Source organism: Carcharhinus amblyrhynchos, chromosome 35, assembly GCF_965287045.1.
Source record: "Carcharhinus amblyrhynchos chromosome 35, sCarAmb.v2.hapA, whole genome shotgun sequence".
In the NCBI taxonomy this organism is placed as follows: Eukaryota; Metazoa; Chordata; class Chondrichthyes; order Carcharhiniformes; family Carcharhinidae; genus Carcharhinus; species Carcharhinus amblyrhynchos.
In genome coordinates this window covers 8149633-8172116 of record NC_137358.1, presented here as the reverse complement: position 1 = coordinate 8172116, position 22484 = coordinate 8149633, and the positions used below count along the sequence as shown (strand labels likewise).

The 22484-nt window shown below is 43.5% G+C and overlaps 2 protein-coding genes across 2 annotated transcripts in view; both read right to left on the bottom strand.

The window, feature by feature from the left end:
- The window catches only part of LOC145361564 (paired box protein Pax-6-like), a 68597-nt gene extending 60538 nt beyond the window's left edge, over nt 1–8059 (bottom strand). The window contains exons 1-2 of the mRNA XM_080217395.1: nt 7989–8059; nt 2131–2275 (exon numbers count right to left, since the gene is read on the bottom strand). The gene's annotated coding sequence lies outside the window, so the exon portion shown is untranslated. The remainder of the gene's footprint in view (nt 1–2130; nt 2276–7988) is intronic.
- A 10618-nt stretch (nt 8060–18677) lies between these two features.
- The window catches only part of LOC145361746 (F-box only protein 47-like), a 35207-nt gene continuing 31400 nt past the window's right edge, over nt 18678–22484 (bottom strand). The window contains exon 10 of the mRNA XM_080217680.1: nt 18678–18790. Within this exon, the coding sequence (XP_080073806.1) occupies nt 18678–18790 (113 nt within the window). The remainder of the gene's footprint in view (nt 18791–22484) is intronic.

Sequence of the window (22484 nt, the reverse complement as noted above, 5' to 3'; positions counted from 1 at the left end):
CTCCCAACAAGAGGAAACATCCTCTCCAAATTCATTCCGTAAAGCAAGTCACCTTTGATCTTCTAATCTCCGGTGGATATGAGCTTAACCTATCCAACCTTTCCTCATCGGACAGCCCACCCTTTCCTGGTGTTAGCCTGGTAAGCTTTCTTTGAACTTCTTCTGGAGCATGTACATTTATTCCTTTGTGGAACATGGGTGTCACTGGCACTTATTGCCCATCCATAATTTCCCTTGGAGGGCAGTTGAGAATCAACCACATTGCTGTGGCTCTGGAGTGCGGTTAGTACTGCTGCCTCACAACACTAGGAACCTGGGTTTGATTGTGGCCTCAGGTCACAGTCTGTGTGGAGTTTGCACGTTCTCCCCACGTCTGCATGGGTTTCTTCCAGATGCTCCGGTTTCCTCCCAGTCTGAAAGGCATGCTGATTAGATGCATTGGCCATGCTAAATTCTCCCTCAACGTACCCAAACAAGCGCTGGAGTATGACAACTAGAGGATTTTCACAGAAGCTTCACTGCAATGTTAACGTAAGCCTACTTTTGACACTAATAAATAAACATTAAATTTAAACATCTGTTGCCTATCCCTAACTGCCCTCCATTCCAGGGGGTAGGTGAGAGTCAACCACATTGCTGTGTCTTTGGAGTCACATGTAGGCCAGACCGGGTAAGGACGGCAGGTTTCCTTAAATAAGATGACCAAACACTTTTTCAAGTGTCAAGGGAGTATTGGTGGGAAGCTTGCTGGGCTTTCCTGAAAAATTCCAATGAGTCCACCTTTTGTTGGAAGCAGTTGCAGATTGGATTTTTTTTTATTAATTCCGTCTGGGGACAAGAGCATCACTGGTTGGGTCAGCATTTATTGCCTGTCCCTAACTGTCCTCCATTTCAGGGAGTCAACCACATTGCTGTGGCTCTGGAGTCAAATGCAGACCTGACCAGATAGGGACGGCAGATTTCTTTCCCTAAAGGACATTAATGAACCAGATGGGTTTTTACAACACAATCGACAATGGTCATCATCAGATTTTTAATTCCAGATATTTTATTGAGTTTAAATTCCGCCTGTGGTGGGATTCGAACCCAAGTCCCCAGATTTTGCTCTGGCTCTCTGGACTACTAGTCCAGTGACAATACCACTGCATCCCCGATTACAAGCCTATTAAATGTGGGAGAGCAGATAATAAAAATCAATGCCGTGCAGGGGTGATTTTTAATTCGCAGGATGTAAGTGAGCATCCCTGTTTAGGGCGGCACTTACTGCCCAACCTGAGTTACCCTATTCAGATGCAACTCAGCATCTCATTGGGCCACTTTGGAGGGTGCTTAAAATTCAGCTGCATTGAAGGGTTAAAATAAAGCCCCTCAGGTAGACATAACCGGTCGCACAGCATAGGAGGATAAGAAAATTCTCTCCAGAATCCTCGTTAATATTTATCCTGCAAATAACATTATTAAATTAGATTATCTGGCTTTAATGCCATCGTTATTTGTGGATCCTTGCTGTGTACAAATTGGCTGCTGTCAATCACCTTGACTACATTTCGAAAATGTCTTCACTGGCTGTGAGATGCTTTGGGATGTTCTAAAAGGCTTGTGTAGAAGCAAGACCTTCTTTCCTGTAACCTTGCCAAACATGAGCACAGAAACATAGGAATTAGGAGCAGAAGTCGGCAATTCAGCCCCTTGAGCCTGCTCTGCCATTCAATCAGATCACGGCTGATCTCTCCCCAGTCTCAAATCCACCTTCCCACTTCCTCCCCATATCCCTGTAACCTGTTTTCTATCAAAAATATATCCATCTCCTTCTTGAAACCATTCAATGATTCAGACTCCACCGCCCTATGGGGCAGCGAGTTCTCAAATTCACCACTCTCTGTGAGAAGTAGTTCCTTCTCATCTCAATTTTATATCTATCGCCTCTCAACCGGCACCTGTGACCTATTTTCTCTCCTTACAGATGCTGCCGCTCCTGCTGAGATTTTCCAGCACTTTCTCTTTTGGTTTCAGATTCCAGCATTTGCAGTGATTTGCTTTTAACCTGTGACCCCTTGTTTGAGATTGCCCCACAAGGGGAAACATTTGTTCTATGTTCACTCTATCAATCCCTTTTAAAATTTTACATACCTCGATCAGATCCCATCTCATCCTTCTAAACTCCAGCGAGTACAAGCCCAAATTCTTTAATCTCTCCTCGTACGTCAACCCTTTTATCCCTGGAATCAATCTGGAGAACCTCCTCTGAACTGCCTCCAATGCCACTGCATCCGTCCTGCATTAAGGAGACCAAAAAAACAACATTTGTGCTCCAGAAACTCGCTGCTTCATCCCTTTCCGGATATTCAATCTTCTGCCCCTTGCACACCCTTTGAAACCATGCACCCACCTCCCAACCCCGGATATTTAAACGAATCCATGTCCACGATTTGGGACCTGGCAGGGGGTGGGATGCTGTGCTACTCCCCAGGGATACTGCTTTGTCAGCGGCACAGGACTTCCAGAATTTTAAGGCATTGTTGTCAAAAAATTGTCCCCTACTGGAGAAAATGGTGGGCAGGTAGTGGCAACTTGATGAAAAAAAAGGGAATGGGGAGGAGAAAGAAAGATATGGCACATTTGCTAAACAACAAATTATATGAAGGCATGAAAAATAGACAATATGCAAATCAGTATCTGAGAGAGCAGAGAACAATTGCTGTCAATATGTATAGGTTGAGAGGCGGTAGATTTAAAACTGTGAAGAGAAGGAAGAGCAAGGCAGGTTTTTTACACAAAGGGTGGTGGACGCCTGGAACTCACTGCCGGGGGAGGTAGTGGAAGTGAATACAAGAGTGACTTTTAAAGGGGTGTCTTGACAAATACATGAATAGGATGGGAATAGAGGGATATGGTTCCCGGAAGGGTAGGGGGCTTTAATTCAGTTGGGCAGCTTGATTGGTGCAGGCTTGGAGGGCCAAAGAGCCTGTTCCTGTGCTGTAATTTTCTTTGTTCTTCACTTCCCACAGAGGAGGGTGAATTTTTAGAACTCATTGCCCCATAGCGCAGTGGAGTCTGAATCATTAAATGGTTTCAGGAAGGAGATAGTTGTATTTCTGATAAAGCAAATGGGTTAAAGGGATATGGGGAAGAGGTCGGGAGGTGGATTTGAGATCAGGAAGAGATTAGCTATGATCTGATTGAATGGCTGAGCAGGCTCAAAGGGGTGAATTGCCAATTTCTGCTCCCAGTTCCAATGTTCCTATATTGTCGGTTGTTGGAAAAACCCATCTGGTTCACTAATGTCCTTCAGGGAAGGAAAGCTGCCGTCCTTACCTGGTCTAGCCTACATGTGATTCCAGGACCACAGCAATGTGATTGACTTTTAACTGCTCTCAAGCAACTAGGGAAGGGCAATTAATGCTGGCCAGCTAGTGATGCCCATGTCCCCACGAATGAATAGAAAAAAAATCTTGGCTTGACCATTTAAATATAAAATTGTTGTTGTTGCTCTATACACAGTCATACGAAAGAGGAAGTAGCCCAAGAATACTTAACCTTGACTAGGACAGAGGACAGAACAGACAGATGTTTTATTTTATTTATTGGTGACAAGAGTAGGCTTAAAGGCTTAAGGAAGAAGGGTAAGTTTGGCCATAATTTTACAGAGATAGGGACCATGTCATAGTGTACAATATGAAAACTAAGCTAAAATGTACGTAAGGCATTTCATTTGTTTAAAGTTTATTTATTAGTGTCACAGGTAAGCTTACATTATCACTGCAATGAAGTTACTGCGAAAATCCTCTAGTCGCCACACTCCGACATCTATTGAAGTACATAAGAACATAAGGACTAGAACTGGAGTAGGCCATCTGGTCCCTCGAGCCTGCTCCACCATTCAATAAGATCATGACTGATCTTTTTGTGGACTCAGCTCCACTTACCCACCCAGTTGTCATAACCCTTAATTTCTATACTGTTCAAAAATGTATCTTAACGTTGCCTTAAAAACATTCAAAGAGGTGGCCTCACCTGCTTTGTTGGGCAAGGAATTCCACAGATTCACAACCCTTTAGGTGAAGAAACTCCTCCTCAACTCAGTCCTAAATCTGTTCCCCCTTATTTTCAGGCCATGCTCCCTAGTTCGAGTTTCACCTGCCAGTGGAAACAACCTCCCTGCTTCTATCTTATCTATTCCCTTCATACACTGAGGGGGAATTTAGCCCGGCGAATGCACCTCATCAAGTAGGTCTTTTGCACTGTGGGAGGAAACCAGAGCACCCAGACACGGGACAAAAATGTGCAGATTCTGCATACCCAAAACGGGAACCGAACGCAGGTCCCTACTGCTGTGGGACAGCAGAGCTATCCACTGTGCCATCGCAGTACACACTTCTACCACCCTGTATTGGTGGTGGAGGGAGTAGATGTTGGAGATGTTATATTGCCTCAAAAATAAGAGCCTTGACCGTTTAAGTGTGTTAAGGGCACTACATGAATGCAATTCGTTAATGTTGTTGTGGTTGACTTTCACGGGTAGCTTAATGAAGAAGGGGATTTTAAACTTGAATGAGACATCCATAAAAAGGATCTTGTTTTTAACATATTTACTGAACGCACAGATAAGTGAAATCTACTGTACATCAGGTTAGATCTATTAGAAAAGCTACACGGAATGACTCATGTGTGAACAGGGCCTCAGGCTACACTTCGTTACTGTCACAGTCAATACATCGGAGTTGAACCACAGAGCAAAGCTTACAGTTTTCAACCCAATACTTATGTCGTGGTGGGGAATGCAAACCAAAATTCTTTATTCACTTTGCAAAATCAAAGTTACAATTGAACTGCTCCAGCCAGCATTAAATAGGATGGGTATTTGGGAATTTGATTTGATTTGCTTTGATTTATTATTGTCACATGTATTAACATGCAGTGAAAAGTATTGTTTCTTGCGCGCCATACAGACAAAGCATACCGTTCATAGAGAAGGAAACGAGAGAGTGCAGGATGTAGCGTTACAGTCATAGCTAGGGTGTAGAGAAAGGTCAACTTAATGCAAGATAAGTCCGTTCAAAAATCTGACAGCAGCAGGGAAGAAGCTGTTCTTGAGTTGGTTGATACGTGACCTCAGACTTTTGTATCTTTTTTCCCGAAGGAAGAAGGTGCAAGAGAGAATGTCCGTGTTGCGTGGGGTCCTTAATTATTCTGGCTGTTTTGCCAAGGCAGCGGAAGTGTAGATGGAGTCAATGGATGGGAGGCTGGTTTGAAAGTGGTGTTACTATATTCTCCAACTCTCTATTCAAAATTCTGCTTCAAGTATACGAGGAAAGACTAAGTCGGTTAGGATTATATTCCCTGGAGTTTAGAAGAGTGAGAGAGGATCTCATAGAATCTTATAAAATTCTGACAGAATAGATTCAGAAAGAATGTTCCCGATGGTGGGGGAGTCCAGAATTAGGGGTCACAATTTGAGGATAAGGGGTAAACCTTTTAGGACTGAGGTGAGGAGAAATTTCTTCACCCAGAGAGTGGTGAATGTGTGGGATTCACTGCTATAGAAACTTGAGGCCAAAACATTGCATGGTTTCAAGAAAAAATTAGATACAGCTCTTGGGGCTAGAGGGATCAAGGGATATATGGGGAAGGTGGGATGAGGATATTGAATTTGTTGATCAGCCATGATCAAAATGAATGGCACAGCAGGCTTGAAGGGCCAAATGGCTTACTCTTGCTTCTAGTTTCTAAGTAGGCACAACAAAGCATGCTGTACATATTGGGCGGGGTTTTCTGGCGACATTCGCCCCAAAACCGGAAAATCCTACCTGATGCCAATCAATCTTTCCATGGTCCGCCCCTCGTTCACTCCAATTCCCATGGCAGATGGAAGAGTAAAATTTGCCCCATTATATTTTGAGTATATCTGTTCACACCATTGTAGCTCTCACGGCAAACGAGTAAGTTTATTGATTAGTTTTAAGTTTATTTCTTAGTGTCACAAGTAGGCTTACATTAACAATGCAATGAAGTTACTGTGAAAATCCCCTAGCCGCCACACTCCGGCGCCTGTTCGGGGTACACTAAGAACTTAGCACGGCCAATGCACCTAACCAGCACATCTTTCGGACTGTGGGAGCACCCAGAGTAAACTCTCGCAAACACGGGAAGAATATGCAAACTCCACACAGAGAGTGACCCAAACCAGGAATTGAACCCGGGTCCCTGTCTGTGAGGCAGCAGTGCTAACCACTGTGCCGTGCCACCTCAAGTAAGTGGCGACGGGCTGAAAATATTAAACATGCATTTGCCTTTTTGGTGTGATCTCTTCAGGTTTAACACAAGAAAAAGGTTTTTGTTTGCATTTCTTTTTAAGTATAACCTTTCAAGTAAGAGATAATTACTTGTCCACAGATATCCAACAAACATATTCTGTGAGCCTTGCCGAAGGCCTACAAAGAGAAAAACAAATAGTGGATGGAATTCACTCAAACCACCCCGTGGCAGGGGGTTTGGTGGCAGGTGTGCTTGGTGAATGTGGCAGGAGCCAAAAAGTCAGAAACCTGCTGGCGTAAAATCATGTTACGATACTCCAAATGTTGGGAGGGCAGCATGATAGCACAGTGGTTAGCATTGCTGCTCTCTCAATATTTGGGGAACATCTGTCAATGTCAATTTGGAGATGTGTCCATAGAATTAGTGTCCAGGTGGTGTCCACTATTGCTGAAAAGATCGCCCATTGGAACATCTAGGCTTCACTAACTGGATTATAGAGCAGCACAGTGGCACAGTGGTTAGCACTGCTGCCAGGGATCCGGGTTCAACTCCATCCTCAGGTCACTGTGTGAAGTCTGCACGTTCTCCCTGTTTCTACGTGGGCTTCTTCCAGGTGCTCTGGTTTCCTCCCACAATCCAAAGATGTGCGGGTTTAGGTTGATTGGCCATGCTAAATTAACCCTAGTGTCACGAGGATTAGTAGGATAAATATGGAATGGGGCCTGGGTGGGATTGTGGTTAGTGCAGACTCAATGGGCCAAATGGCCTTTCTGTACTGTAGTAATTCTACAGATTCTGTCGAGGGCTACAGCGCAGAAAATCGCTTTTCAACCCATCACATCTGCAAACCTCCCCAACTATTGCTCCCAAAGTCCAAAAGACGTGCTGGTTAAGTGTTTTGGCCATGTCAAATTCTCCCTCAATGTATCCCAACAAAAGCGTGGTGACTAGGGCACTTTCACAGTAACTTCATTGCAGTGTTAACATAAACCTACTTGTGACTTTAATAAATAGTAAATAAACAAAATGTCAAAAACAAAAGCAAATCAACACAGATCCTGGAGATCTGAAATAAGAACAGAAAGTGCTGGAAAAACTCAACAGGTCCGGCAGCATCTGTGGAGAGAGAAACAGAGTTAACGTTTCGAGTCCCGCGTGACTCTTCCTCCTGAACTGATCTCGGAGCCAATCACTTTTGGTAAAGCGGGTGAGGAAACCAGAAATGGAGTGAAGAGTATACGTTACTGCATTTGGGAACTGTGGCATTGTCCTCAAAGTCACATCACAACTCATCAGCTTCCTGATCTCCATGCGAGAGCAAATGTTTCTCTTTATATAAGAGGTCACTGGTTATCAGTTAAGTGTCAACTCCCTTTAAAATGCGCCCTGCACTTGTACCCCTACACAATGTAACGGAAATTCACATTCATAAACACTGCTGAGCATTCATATCGACAAAAGGAGACAATATTTCACAAATAATCAGGGCTTTCTTTGGGTAGAATCGGAAGGCTGTCATCTCCAATCGACTTGCTTTGCACTGGAGATGGATGTGTCGAAGCAGAACGTAAAAGGGTTAGACTGCAAGAATGTTTACATGAGTTTTCTTGCCCCTGCCCCGCTATTCTCACCACCCTGCCACGCTCCGTCATCTCCACTTCCATCGGGTTTACATACAGCAAGCGTTGCGTGCTTTCAAACATTCACTCATTAATGTGAGGTTGGAAACTCACCTCAGCGAGACCTTGGTGTCCTCGTGTATCAGCCACTGAAAGTAAGCATGCAGATACAGCAGGCTGTAAAGATGGCAAGTGGTGTGTTGGCCTTCATAGCGAGAGGATTTGAGTACAGGGATAGGGATATTTTACTGTAATGGCACAGTGGTTAGCGTTGTTGCCTCACAGCGCCAGACACCCAGGTTCGATTCTTGGCTTGGGTCACTGTCTGTGTGGACTTTCTCCCCATGTCTGCGAAGGTTTCCTCCGAGTGCTCCAGTTTCCTTCCACAGTCTAAAAGACATGCTGGTTAAGTGCATTGGCCATGCTAAATTCTCCTGCAGAGTACCCGAACAAGCACCAGAATGTAGCGACTAGGGGATTTTCACTTCATTGCAGTGTTAACATAAGCCTATTTGTAACACTAATAAACAAACTAAATTATATAGGCTGGTGGTGAGGCCAGACCTGGAGTATATTGTGTGCAGTTTTGGTATCCTTATCTAAGAAAGGATGTTCTTGCTATATAGTACAGTGAAGGATTCCTGAGATGGCAGGTCTGTCATATGAGGACAGACTAAGTCAGTTAGGATTATATTCATTGGAGTTCAGAAGAGTGAGCGGGAATCTTATAAAAACTTGTAAAATTCTAACAGGATTAGACAGGGTATATTCAGAAAGAATGTTCCTGATGGTGGGGGAGTCCAAAACTAGGGGTCAAAATTTGAGGATAAGGGGTAAACTTTTTAGTACTGAGGTGAGGAGAAATGTCTTTATCCAGAGGGTGGTGAATGTGTGGAATTCATTGTCACAGAAAGTAGCTGAGGCCAAAACATTGTGCAATTTCAAGAAGAAATTAGATATAGCTCTTGGGGCTAACGGGATGAAAGAAGATGAGAAAAAGGCAGGATCAGGATATTGAACTTGATGATCAACCATGATCAAAATGAATAGCAGAGCAGGTATGAAGGGCTGAATGGCCTACTCCTACTTCTAATTTCTATGATGTAGTGCTCAAAATGGAATGGCTTCTCTCTCCTGGTCTCCAAAAACCATTGCCCATATCCCCCACCCACCACCCCCAACAATCCTGCCTTTTCATGAAGGCATTAAACTCTCACCTTGAAAAGGTTGAATGGATACTGGACACCCTTTAGTATCAAATTTCTGCTCTTCTTCTGCTTGCTGAGTAGCGAATATCATTGGGATGTCCAACTGCAAAAGGAATCACAATTGCAACAGGTCTCCCCTGGTGTGGGGAGTCTTAGGAGGCACAATTTCAAAATAAGAGGGAAGCTTCTTCAGACCGAGATGAGGAAAGATTTCTTTACACAGAGGGCTGTGAATCTTTGGAATTCTTTATCCCAGACGGCTGTGGAAGATCAGTCATTGAGTATGTTTAAAGCAGAGATTGATAGATTTCTAAATGCTAATCAAGTAATATAGGGGTAGCACAACGGTTAGCCCAGTTGCCTCACAGCGTCAGGGACCTGGGTTCGATTCCTGGCTTGGGTCACGGTCCATGTGGAGTTTGCACATTCTCCCCCAGTCTGCACGGGTTTCCTCCAGCTGCTCTGGTTTCCTCCCAGGGTCTGAAAGATGTGTGGCAACTGGGGGAATTTCACAGTAACTTCATTGCGGTGTTAATGTAAGCCTTACTTGTGACACTAATAAATTAACTTTACTTAACTTTGGATAGCATAGGAATAAAGACATTGATGTGGGCATTCATACTGAATGGCAGAGCAGGCTCAATGGGCTGAATGCTTTACTCCTGCTCCTATACCTTGCAAACATTCACCAAATAACAAGTTTTGATCTGTCTCATCATCGTGAGAGAGACAAAATGAGTTGTAAGATCCGAAGACCTAAACAGTGGAAAACGCTATTGTTTCACTGGGCAAGGCTGGCTCCACAGAGATTGGGGCTCTATCCTTAATCGCTTTCCAATCTGCATTTAAAATAAGTTACCCCAAACACCCCACGGACATGGTGGGTCACCCTCAAAAGCACTGGGGTGACCCTCCCCAACCACGGAAGTATCAGGAGGCATTTTCCTCCTTCACGGCCATTGCCCTCCCTGTTGCTGTCAATGGGGGTCTCCCCTCTGATCCCCCCACACACATAAGGGGAACTGCGCCCATTGAAAGAAGGTTATCCCCCAGCCTTGACCATCTACCCCCAGAGCCTCCAGGCATTTCTGCGCCTCTGGCATGGTCACTATGACTGTTTTTTGTTTTCGAGAACCTGTAGTGATTGGTGCCAACGTGACATTGCACCACCAGGGGGGGAGGGGTGGGGGGGCAGGGGCAGAGGATTCAACGTAACAGGATGCTATGATATCAAAGCAGTTTAATATTAAAATGTATTAAAATCATGCAAATCAGGTTCACACCCTTTCTACGGGCGAACCTGGTCACATCACCAGTGGGGAGGGAGGTATATCTCAAACTGAGATCTCACTGGCGCAAACTCTGTTTTGGCCCCCATGTGAGACTTATGGCCAGATTGGGATTGGGGCCTGTGGGAAACAGGCTCACGAGATCTTGCCCCATTGTTTTCAGGACTCTGGTCAGTAGCAAGGACTTCCCTTGCAACTACTTGATCCCAGTCAACTTGAGAACTCACTACAGACATCATCATATCATAGATGTGGGCTACCTATTGGTCTTGTGCCTGCAGCAAGCTCCCATTGGGAATGTGGCTGCCATTCAATCAGCACACCCAGCCCAGCCAACAGACTGACTCAAGAGGGAATATATACTGGGGAACCTGTGCACGCTGGTGTACAGCCGTACTTAGCACTCTGTCTTCCCAGCAGATGCCGAATATTTGCCTGAGGGGATATAAACCCCGGGGTTGCATGGTGGCCACATGCCTCACAGTGCCAGGAACCCAGGTTCGATTACCGGCCTTGGGTCACTGTCTGTGTGGAGTCTGCACGTTCTCCCCGTGTCTGCGTGGGTTTCCTCTGGGTGCTCGGGTTTCCTCCCACTGTCCAAAGATGTGTTGGTTAAGTGGATTGGCCATGCTAAATTCTCCCTCGGTGTCCCTGAACAGACACCAGGGTGTGGCGACTAGAGGACTTTCACAGTAACTTCATTGCAATGTCACTGTAAGTCTACCTGTGACTGATAAATAAACTTAATTTTAAAAACAAATTATCTGATTACCATGTTGATCTCTGTGGGATCTTGCTGTGTGCAAATTAACTGCTGCGCTTCCCACATTACAACAGTGACAACACTTCAAGATGCATTCCATTGCATGCCAATCTCCCACTGCAGCGAGGTTGGAGAATTTGATGGCCAGCCAAATCTCCGTTCACTGCAGCGGGATGGGAAAATCCGACTGGTGTGAACAGTGGTAAGATTCCGGCCCATTTTTCTCTCTCTCCGCATTTGCTACCAGGCCTGCTGAGCTTTCCCAGCAATTCATGCTTTTAATTTGATTGGGCTATCCTGAAAGGTCATGGAAAGTGCTATATAAATGCAAGTTGTTCTTTTATTTTGAACCTTGGCTCCAAGCCTCCACCTCATAACACAATTGTGCCTGGACCCTTGTCTCATGCAGGTCACTCAAAGCATTGCTCCCTGCTCCCAGGGAGTTTCAGAACGCATTTCTCTGTCTCTGGTCATTGCAGGTTCTGCTCTCTAGGTTCCCAACCTGAGGGGTGGGATTTTCTGGCCTCACTCATCTGAAAACCAGAAAATCTTTCCCAAGGTCAATGGACCTTTGCATGGTCCACACCCTCCCCCCACTTGCTACGATTCCTGTGATGGGCAGGGCAGGAAAATGCCCCCCACAGTCTTACCTACGCCAGTTCCCATTCTCCAGAGTACAAATGCTCCAGAAAACTTGTTACATTCTACAATTGTGAACGCAAGTACAAATGAGGCAGGCCAGACCCGAAACTTGCCTTCTACAAGTCGGCACCCAAGCCACGACTCCCACAGTTGAAGTTTACCTTCAGTTGGTTCTTTCCGTTAACTTGTCCTATTTCACATCTCTATCAGGCATGTTAGAACAGGTGTCTCTCAGAATTGAAGATTAATCATTCAGACTCTCCTGTTGACTGTCCTGGGGAAAAGTCATGGTGGAATTAAATAAATTGTCTTTTTGTTTGATTTCCGTTGAACACTCTCCTTTGTTAGTTACAAAACTAATAACACTCAAGAAACTCAACATCATTAGGATGTGAGGGAAGAAAACCCATTGTCCAAAGATGTGCAGGTTAGGCTGATTGGCCATGCTAAATTGCCCCTTCGTGTCCAAAGTCGTGTAGGGCAAGGTGTAGGTGGTTGGGTAAGGTACTGTTTAAAGTTTTAAAATTTATTTATCAGTGTCACAAGTAGGCTTACATTAACAGCGCAATGAAGTTACTGTGAAAATCAGCTAGTCGCCACACTCCGGTAACTGTTCGGGTACACTGAGGGAGAATTTAGCTTGGCCAATACACCTAACCAGCGTATCTTTGGACTGTGGGAGACACTGAAGCACCCAGAGGAAACCCACAGAGACACGGGAAGAATGTGCAGACTCCAGACAGACAGTGACCCAATGCCAGGAATCGAACCAAGGTTCCTGGCGCTGTGAAGCAGCAGTGCTAACCACTGTGCTACCCATATTGCGCCTTCAAGCTGGGATAAAAAAAAATGAACACATTAAGGCATTGTCACAGATGAATCAAAACACTAAATTCCACTCAAATGTTTTAAGCTTTAATATCCATCAGCAACAAACATGAAAAATACAATCTCCAATCTATTTACAAATAAATAATTTAAATTATTTGGCATGTTACTTTCCAACACACTAAAATAATCAAAATTAACTTGCACACATGCAAATATACTAACAAATAAATAATGCAGTTATATATTTATTTTTAAATTACAGCTAAATTCTTCTAGCTGATATATTTTGCATTTGACCCTTGTATGCATCCCTTTAAGGAGGTAGCCTCATCACTCCTATTTCTTCAAAAATTAGAGTTACAAAGAATTATGATTAATTTTAACATTATTATTTTATTTGTTTCTGTTCTGCAGCTTGGTACTGCACTAGCGCTCACAACAATGGAGTTGGACAAAATAAACAGCCACATCTCCACACCTTAGCCACATCTACTTTTTAACTAAAAGACAACAAAAAAAATGTAGTTCCTATATCATTTCACATTGTTGGTCTCAGCAGCTCCACTGAACAAAATATTAAACAGTAAGTGCAATCAACACTGAATTTTTGAACAAAATATATACATCCTCTTAGACCACCAGAAATAAATAAAAGGGCATTAAAGTTCATTACAATTCTTTGCAACTCTACATTTGTTAAGGAAGGGGGAAGAAAGTCCTCATACAGTACAGAAGGAGGCCATTTGGCCCATCGAGTCTGCACTGACAACAATCCCATCCAAGCCCTATCCCCATAACCCCATGCTAGTCCCCCTGACATTAAGGGGTAATTTAACATTTCCAATCCACCTAGCCTGTACTTTGGAGCATGAGAGGAAACTGGAACGCCCGGAAGGAACTCACGCAGACATGGGGAGAATGTGCAAGCTCCACACAGTCAGTGACCCAAGCTGGGAATCAAACCCAGGGTCCCTGGAGCTGTGAGGAAGCAGTGCTAACCACTGTGCCACCGTCCCACCCCACAGCAGATAATTTGGGCATAATTGGATAGTTGGGTTTCAGAGTAGAGATTTAATCCTACAGGATAGAGCATTAGCCAGGTGTTATGGTCAGATTACTCATGACCATGCAGCGCTTTCCTGCCGGGCTAAAAACGAGCATAAAGATCTTGAAATTGTAGGCTAGACTTTCTACTTCCATGGAAGTGAGCCACATCTCCAGTGAAGCAGGAATTCAACCTTGCACTGGACCCCAGCCAATTTTCCCAAGCTCGGGTTCAGCAACAGATGTTTGGTGGGCTCATGAATGCCTGAGAGTCTGGCTAGGGCGGGAGTGGCACTTTGGCTAAAAGACATTCTTTTAACGCTCTGCATAAGCTTCTGTAGCCACTAACTTTGAATGCCAGAGATGACGAGTTATCCTTGGTGTCCAGAATTTTTAATCACACAAATGGAAGGAAACACATTGATGCATTTCTCTCAATTGCATGGATTTCAAAAATCCCCCTGCATCAAAGCAGGTGTATTGAAGGTAACCGGCAGACGATTAAATGGTGGGTGTGCACAGGGAATTTTTGCTCCTATAACACTCAGCTCACAAATCGACGAGGGGAAACATCAGATCCCAGGCTGTATTTAGCTTTGCTTCTTTTACAAAGTAGAGTGCAAAATGGCAATTAACACACAGAAATCTTCCACATAACTGAACTATGACATAGAGATGCCGGTGTCGGACAGGGGTGGGCACAGTAAGAAGTCTCACAACACCAGGTTAAAGTCTAACTAGTTTATTTGGTATCACAAGCTTTCAGAGCGCCGCTCCTTCATCAGGTGAAGCAGCAGCGCTCCGAAAGCTCGTGATACCAAGTAAACCTATTGGACTTTAACCTGGTATTGTGAGACTTCTTACTATACCTGAACTACAATGGTTCTGATGTGCACCAACGTTAGGAAGTCCTCCATTTTCCCATTTCCCCATGTATTTTAGCTGACAGTACAAAAGTTATTGGTGGGAAAAAGATTGCTAACAAAGTTGGAAGAGACAGCTCTCGGTAAATGGGAGGATTAATTTTTAAACTAGTCATTACTCTATAATGGAGGTGAGTATAATATTAATTACTATGGCAGTGAAGTACTGTCTTTCTGCTCTGAAGGCTTTCTAATATTGTCACTGTGCTCTCAGATATGCTGGTAGCACACCAGCATCTTAAAGAAAACTATTTCTGCAGCTCTGACAAAATTCAACTGTTCCTGGGATTCAGACAGGAACCATCAAAGTTTTAGCAAAAAAATGTGGATCTCCTTCCCACAAGCCCTCGCAGGTTAAGGTTATTTATTAGTCACAAGTAGGCTTACATTAACACTGCAATGAACTTGCTGTGAAATTCCCCTAGTCACCACATCCCAGCACCTGTCAGGGTCAATGCACCCAACCAGCACTGTGGAAGGAAACCGGAGCACCCAGAGGAAACCCACGCAGACATAGGAATAATGTGCAAACTCCACACAGACAGTGACCCAAGCCGGGAATCGAACCCAGGTCCCTGGCACTGTGAGCCGCTGTGCCACCTGCTGCCCACAGTTGCCACACTCCAGTGCCTGTTTGGGTACACTGAGGGAGAATTTAGCATGGCCAATGCACCTAACCAGCATGTCATTCGAACTATGGGAGGAAACCAGAGTACCGGAGGAAACCCACGCAGACACGTGGAGAACCTGCAGACTCCGCACAGACAGTGACCCAAGCTGGGAATCAAACCCGGGTCCCTGGTGCTGTGAGGCAGCAGCGCTAACCACCGTGTCACCGTGGAAAAGGGATTGGTGACATGCAGGTTGAAAAGAAACTGCAGTGCTCAAAGGGTATGGATCTCTGCTTAAGCCAGCATATCAACATAACCATGTCTTAAGGTACCTTGCTCACAATGTCGCACAGGTCAAAATTCTAACCTCGGTTGTGTTGCTGAAGGGAAAACAACACTCAGCAGAGTTCTGATAATTCGCTCCGGGGAGCCAGGGAAATAATGGGAAGATGAGAGAAAAAAACATGGGTTTTCTCTAGTACATTTGCTTGTGGCTAGCTTGAGCTGATGCACTGCCAGGAGGGCAGGAGCAGCTGACATGCATGACCTCTCAGTAGGAAAATGCTGTACAGCACTGGAGGAACCTAAAGAGAAGGAAAAATCTGCACTATATTAAATCTGGCATGAATATCAAACAAACCTTATTTGGGCTTCACCAATCTGTGACATACATGCTTGCTGGCAAAGTACATGACTGGGTAAGCTACAGATCCCATGCCAAATTTCACAGTAACTTCATTACAGTGTTAATGTAAGTCTTATTTGTGAGACTTCACCATTCCATAACATGCACGCTTGTCTGCAATGTACATGACTGGGTAAGTTACAGATCTCACACCAAACACACAGCATCACTAACGGCAACTAACTGTATGCCCTGAGTTAGGTGGGCTATGCCATGAGAAATCCAGTCACTAATGGGCTCAAAAAAAAGTGAAATATTAGTGCTAAGAACTTGATACTGGAATTGTGTCCTGAACATAAATTATAAATTCCTTTTATTTCTCTTTGACAAGGTATGTCTTATTTGTGTGGCCTAAATTCCAATGGTCACTATTTGTGGCATACTAGTTAACAGATTTGTGTAAAGTTCCTACATGTGTGTTTTAACCAAATTTTTAACCCATTTATTTTGAATGTGTTTACTGGTTCAGTTAAAATAATGCATGGAGATCTTGCATGAAAATATGGACCAGCGCTGTGAACAAGCAGAATTTTAAACTTCACCAACAAGTGATTTATTTTCTCTTCCCTACATTGCACTGCCTTATTTCTATGTACCTTTCATGGCCAAACACTAGAATTAATAAATGATAAAGAACGGAAGTGGCGAGAACTCAATGAAGTTATTAGGACATCAGAGTTAAGTCCATCACAAGACAAAGCCGGTTTCTAAAGTAATCCTAACTAACCTAATTTTCAATTGCCTTAGCAGTAGCAGTGAACAGTAGCTTTGAAAACAGAACAATGAAAGGTTCTGAAGGCCAGAAAATCTAAGTGGGAGGGCGGGGAGGCAGCACAGACCGTACTGTATAGGTTGCCTGTTATCTCTGCCTGATATTCAATTCCATTGGCTTCAACTGGCAGAAGATGCAATTCTGCCTATTTTGCACTCCTATCCATATCCAACACTTGCAAAAGTTTCAAGATATCCTCAGCCCACAAGGGAATGCCTCAGATGCCAAGAGCTATGGTGTTAGTCACATAGTAGGCACTGTAGAACTCTACCCCAGTCTACTTTGGAGACAGCTGATAGACAAATAAATATTTTATTTAACACAACTGTGTGTCATATTCCTCAGAGTACCAAGCTTTGTGTGACTACTCTTCAGTCATGAACTCTTGCATCGCAGGCGCACAGGTTGGAAAATCGGATGCAGAAATCAGCATGGCTAATTCTCAAACCACTGATTTTAGGGACTAGAAAATCAGCAGCAATACGGCTCAGTGAACTAACCTCATGTCTGATTCTTGTATCCACGTTCCACATAAGCCAGACATTACACCAGTGTCACAGTGTCTAAATATTATGATGTGGAGATGCTGGCTGGGGTGGGCACAGTAAGAAGTCTCATAACACCAGGATAAAGTCCAACAGGTTTATCTGGTATCTTGAGCTATCGGAGCACTGTTCCTTCATCAAGTGAGAGTACACTCACCTGATGAAGTAGCAACGCTCTGAAAGCCTGTGATACCAAATAAACCTGTTGGACTTTAACCTGGTGATGTGAGACTTCTTACTGTGTTTAAAAATCAGATAGGTATTGCAAGTAACATTACTTATGTAAGGCATGGCAGGTACTATCGTAAAGTGTTACTGAAACCATATGCTATATACACCAAGTGCACTCTGTAACATGTTACCTCAGATGTGCATTATGAGACATCTGCTCGTAGCAGCAATTTCCACACAGCAAACTGGAGGTAAAGACTTGTTTTTCTTAATCAATGTACGCTGTAATACATTAACCCAACTGACTGCATGTTTCTCACTCTGGATTCCTTCTGAGGAAAATCAATAAAGGAATTTATTATTTATAGAAAATGCTAATGACCAAAAAGTTATAAATACTTGAAATTTGAGCTTGGCATTCCAGATTTTGCTCTTTCTGTTTCTGTCCATCGTTGACATGCGTCAGCTTCACATCCTAGCATCCTGGATGTAAGTTTTCGCCTATGATTCCCCATTCAGCCACTCTGCTAGCAGAGGAGCCTGGTGGATGTTGAGTCTTCACTCCAGAGAGCGGAATAAAACTGAGGATCCTGTGTCAGCACCATTTTGTTTCACTTCTTGAGTTGTACTGGAAACCAATGTTGGAGTTATACCCTCTTCTTACGCTCCAATGACCTAAAGAGAAGAAAATCAGTGCAGTATGCAGTCATAAAAAGATTGGAAAAAATTTCTGTGCGTTGACAAGATCAAGCGTTCTCTCTTCAATTTGACCCATGGTGCTCCTGAATCAAACTGTTGTGTGGCACGGTGGCACAGTGGTTAGCACTGCTGCCTCACAGTGCCAGGGACCCAGGTTCAATTCCCAGCTTGGGTCACTGTCTGTGTACAGTTTGCACATTCTCCCTGTGTCTAGGTAGGTTTCCTCCAGGTGCTCCGGTTTCCTCCCAAACTCCAAAGATGTGCAGGTTAGGTTGATTGACCATATTAAATTGTCCCTTGGTGTCAGGAGTTAATAAGATAAAGAAGTAGGGTTATGGGGATAGGGCCTGGATGGGATTGTGGTCAGTGCAGACTTGATGAGCTGAATGATCTTCTCCGGCACTGTAGGGATTCAATGATTAAATCACAGCTTTACCATTTTAGCTGGAATAAGTTTTACCCTCAGAAGGACAAGCTCAGAATGAATGCTGCCTAAGTCACAAGGAAACTATCTTGTTTTCTCAACTGGCCAGAGAAATAGAAACATATACTGCAGAAGACTTTGGTCTGACAAGAGGTTAGGTTAAAAAAGGTATTACTTTTGATTTCAAGAATGCCTTTCACGTCAGAATGTTGCTGAAGGCACAAAGCATGACTTCTTTATGAAACTCTGCTTGAGCATTCACCATATTGTACATGTTGTATGTTACAGCTTCGTCTTCATCAAGGCCACCTGTAACATAAACAGCACAACAACAAATTAACTGTTATCAGGTTAGCAAGTTTAATCACAGTTTTAATCACAGTATCATAGTATTATTATTACAGTAATACTGAAAGAATTACTTTTAGTATCAGAAACGCATATATAGAAACAAAAAATTAGAATACAGCTGCAAATTCCATTTGTTGATTTCCACAGGAGTAAAATTTGACTTGGGCAGGAATGCAAAACCACTGGTAATACATCCAGCAGTTTAGAACTCCCTCTCAATACTCAGACCCATTGAAATAAATAGAACTGAAGACACAATCAGGAGTAAGAACAGTTTTTTTTTGTTTTCAAGACATTTTTGCTGACTTAATGGGAGGAATTTCTTGATATTGTTACTTAATAGAATCCATAAAATCCCTACAGTGCAGCAAGAGGCCATTCAGCCCATCGAGTCTGCATTAACAGCAATCCCACCCAGGTCCTATCCCCATAACCCCTGTGTATTTACTCTGCTAGTCCCCTTGATATTGGGAGGCAATTTAGCATGGTCAATCCACCTAACCTACACAGTTTTGGACACTAAGAGGCGATTTAGCCTGGTCATCAATCTAATCTGCACATCCTTGGACTGTGCAAGGAAACCCATGCAGACACGGTGAGCATGTGCAAACTCCACACAGACAGACATTCACCCGGGTCCCTGGTTCTGTGAGGTAGCAGTGCTAACCACTGTGCCACAACTCAGGGAGTGATGTCAAGTATGATGTTCCATTCCAGAATAATGAATCCTATACAGCTGCAGTTATTTGTTTGGTTCTACTTCTCATTATCGTCATAGTTTTATTTATCCTTTAGGGCGGCACGGTGGCACAATGGTTACCTCAAAGCGCCAGGGACCTGAGCTCGATTCCAGCTTGGGTCACTGTCTGTGAGGAGTTTGCGCATTCTCCCCGCGTCTGTGTGTGTTTCCTCCGGGTGCTCCAGTTTCCTCCCACAGTCCAAAGATGTGCAAGTTAGATGGATTGGCTGTGCTAAATTGTCTGTCAGTATCAGGGGGATTAGTACAGTAAATATAGAGGCTAGGTCATTGAGTATCTTTAAGACAGAGATAGATAGGTTCCTGATTAATAAGAAGATCAGAGTTATGGGGAAAAGGCAGGAGAATGGGGATAAGAAAAGTATCAGCCATGATTAAGTGGCAGAGCAGACCCGAAGGGCTGACTGGCCTAATTCTGCTCCTATGTCTTATGGTCTTATGTGGGGTTGCGGGAATGGGGACTGGATGGAATTGTTGTTGGTGCAGGCTTGATGGGCCAAATGGCCTCCTTCTGCACTGTAGGGATTCCTTGATTCGAAGATTTTATGGATTCTATGAAATCATAAAGCTTTTGGAAAGCCACCATTTGACACTCAAGGCATACTCTCTTCCACCTCCTTCTTCAGGAAAAAGATACAAAAGTCTGAAAACACATACCAACAGATTCAAGAACAGCTTCTTCTCTTTTGAATGGTCCTATCATATATTAAGCTGGTTTTTCTCTTCACCTTACCTGTAACTGCAACATTATATTCTGTACCCTCTCCTTTCCTTCTCCCATATATAGTCTATGAATGGTATGCTTTGTCTGTATATGCGTGTAAGAAACAATATTTTTCACTGTATCCCAGTACATGCGACAATAATAAATCAAATTGAGTCAGGTCTCCCTGTGGAAGGATGTGCAAAATCTGGCTATAATTGTTTTCATGTGGACTGTATTTGTAGGCATATTAGGTTATACAGAAATGCATTCACGTGGGAATGGGACCTCCTCGGCTACCACAAAGCTCGGCTTAACACAAATTTGTGGGCAGGTCTCCTGGGATTTGACTCATCAGATATTGACTGTATATAAATAAAACTAGTAGTCAAGAAAAGGTGAATATTTTTCTTTCGGTAATATCATTGTCACATTCCTTTAAGATAACCTGCTGGGGTTGTAAATATGGTAACTGGAGTAGGATGCTGCAAGAATCTAAACCAACAGTAAGAAATGTTCTGATATGAACCAAGAGGAACTTTACGTAAAGCAACAGCAGGATAAAAGTAAAATGCTGCAGATGCTGGAAATCTGAAATAAAAGCAGAAAATGCTTGATAAACCGGTCTAGCAGCATCTGCGAAGGGAGAAATACTTAACGTTTCGAGCCCATATGTTCCCTCTATGATAGTTTTAATGCGTTTTGTTTTAGTTCAAAGGGGCATATATCTAGGCTGTAAAAGGTGTAAGTAAATAAGGTAAAAATAGGATAAGTTTTTTTTAAATAATCACGATGAATCACAAGGAGTTGGTTTGCAGGTGCAGCAGTAATTAAGAAGGCAAATGGAATTTTTTACCTTCATTGCTAGAGGGATGGAGTTTAAAAAACAACGAGGTTATGTTGCAGCTATATAGGGTGCTGGTGAGGCCACACCTGGAGTACTGTGTACAATTCTGGCCTCCTTACTTGAGAAAGGATATACTGGCACTGGAGAGGGTGCAGAGGAGATTGACTAGGTTGATTCCCGAGTTGAGAGGGTTGGCTTATGAGGAGAGACTGAGTAGACTGGGACTATACTCATTAGAATTCAGAAGAATGAGGGAAGATCTTATACAAACATATAAGATTAAGAAGAGAATAGGTAAGTACGAAGCAGGGAAGTTGTTTCCGCTGGCAGGTGAAACTAGAACCAGAGAACATGATCTCAAAATAAGGAGGAACAAATTTAGGTTGGAGTTGAGGAGGAGCTTCTTCACCCAAAGCGTTGTGAATCTGTGGAATTCCCTGCCCAGTGAAGCAGTGAGGCTACCTCATTGAATGTTGCTGAGGCAAGGATAGATAAATTTTTGAATAGTAAAAGAATTAAGCCTTATGCTGAGTGGTAGGTTAGTGAAGCTCAGTCCACGAAAAGATCAGCCATGATCCTAATGAATGACGGGGCAGGCTCAAAGGGCAAGATAGCCTACTCTTGCTCCTACTTCTTATGTTCTTAAAAGCTGAAGAGCTAAAGTAAAGAAATAAATCTAATCAACTCTGGAAAGAAGGCATTTCTGAAGAGTGGCTGAAACAATAGGGGGCTAGAGGGAAAAAGACACGTTTAAGGAACTATTGATACCAAGATGAGGGGATAGCTGCTTAGATCTCCCAGAATACAGTAGGATAGCCGGTCAGAACTCCCAGGAGAGTGTGAACAAAGCCGGACAGGGAGAACCAATTGCTACCAGCCTCATAGGGCACCCTCCATCATGCCTAAAAACCTGCCAGCAAGGGAACGTGAAATTGAGGCCTAGCTTCAATCCCAGATTTTCTTATTAATCATATTTAAACTCCACCAGCTGTGATTGTGGGATGTGAACTCAGGCACCCAGATCTGGGCCTCTGCATTGCTAATCTAGGGACATTACCAGAACACCACTGCTTCTCACTGATTTGCTGTGACGGAGTTTCTCTTTTAACTATTAAGCTGTGAAAAAGGCATTGGAGTCCGAGAAACATTGTAGAATGCTGATTAGCATATATTAATAAGGCTCCCAACCGAGCCAGGCAGCCTCTAACACCTAATAAAAGGGACCTAGTTAGGATCTCAGTGGGTAAGAATCAAGTGGAACAGGTCAGGAAGGTCCTTTTACAGAAATTTTACCTGCACACCAATCCCAAAAGGCGGGATGGGTTAAAATTCTCGTTAATGAGGA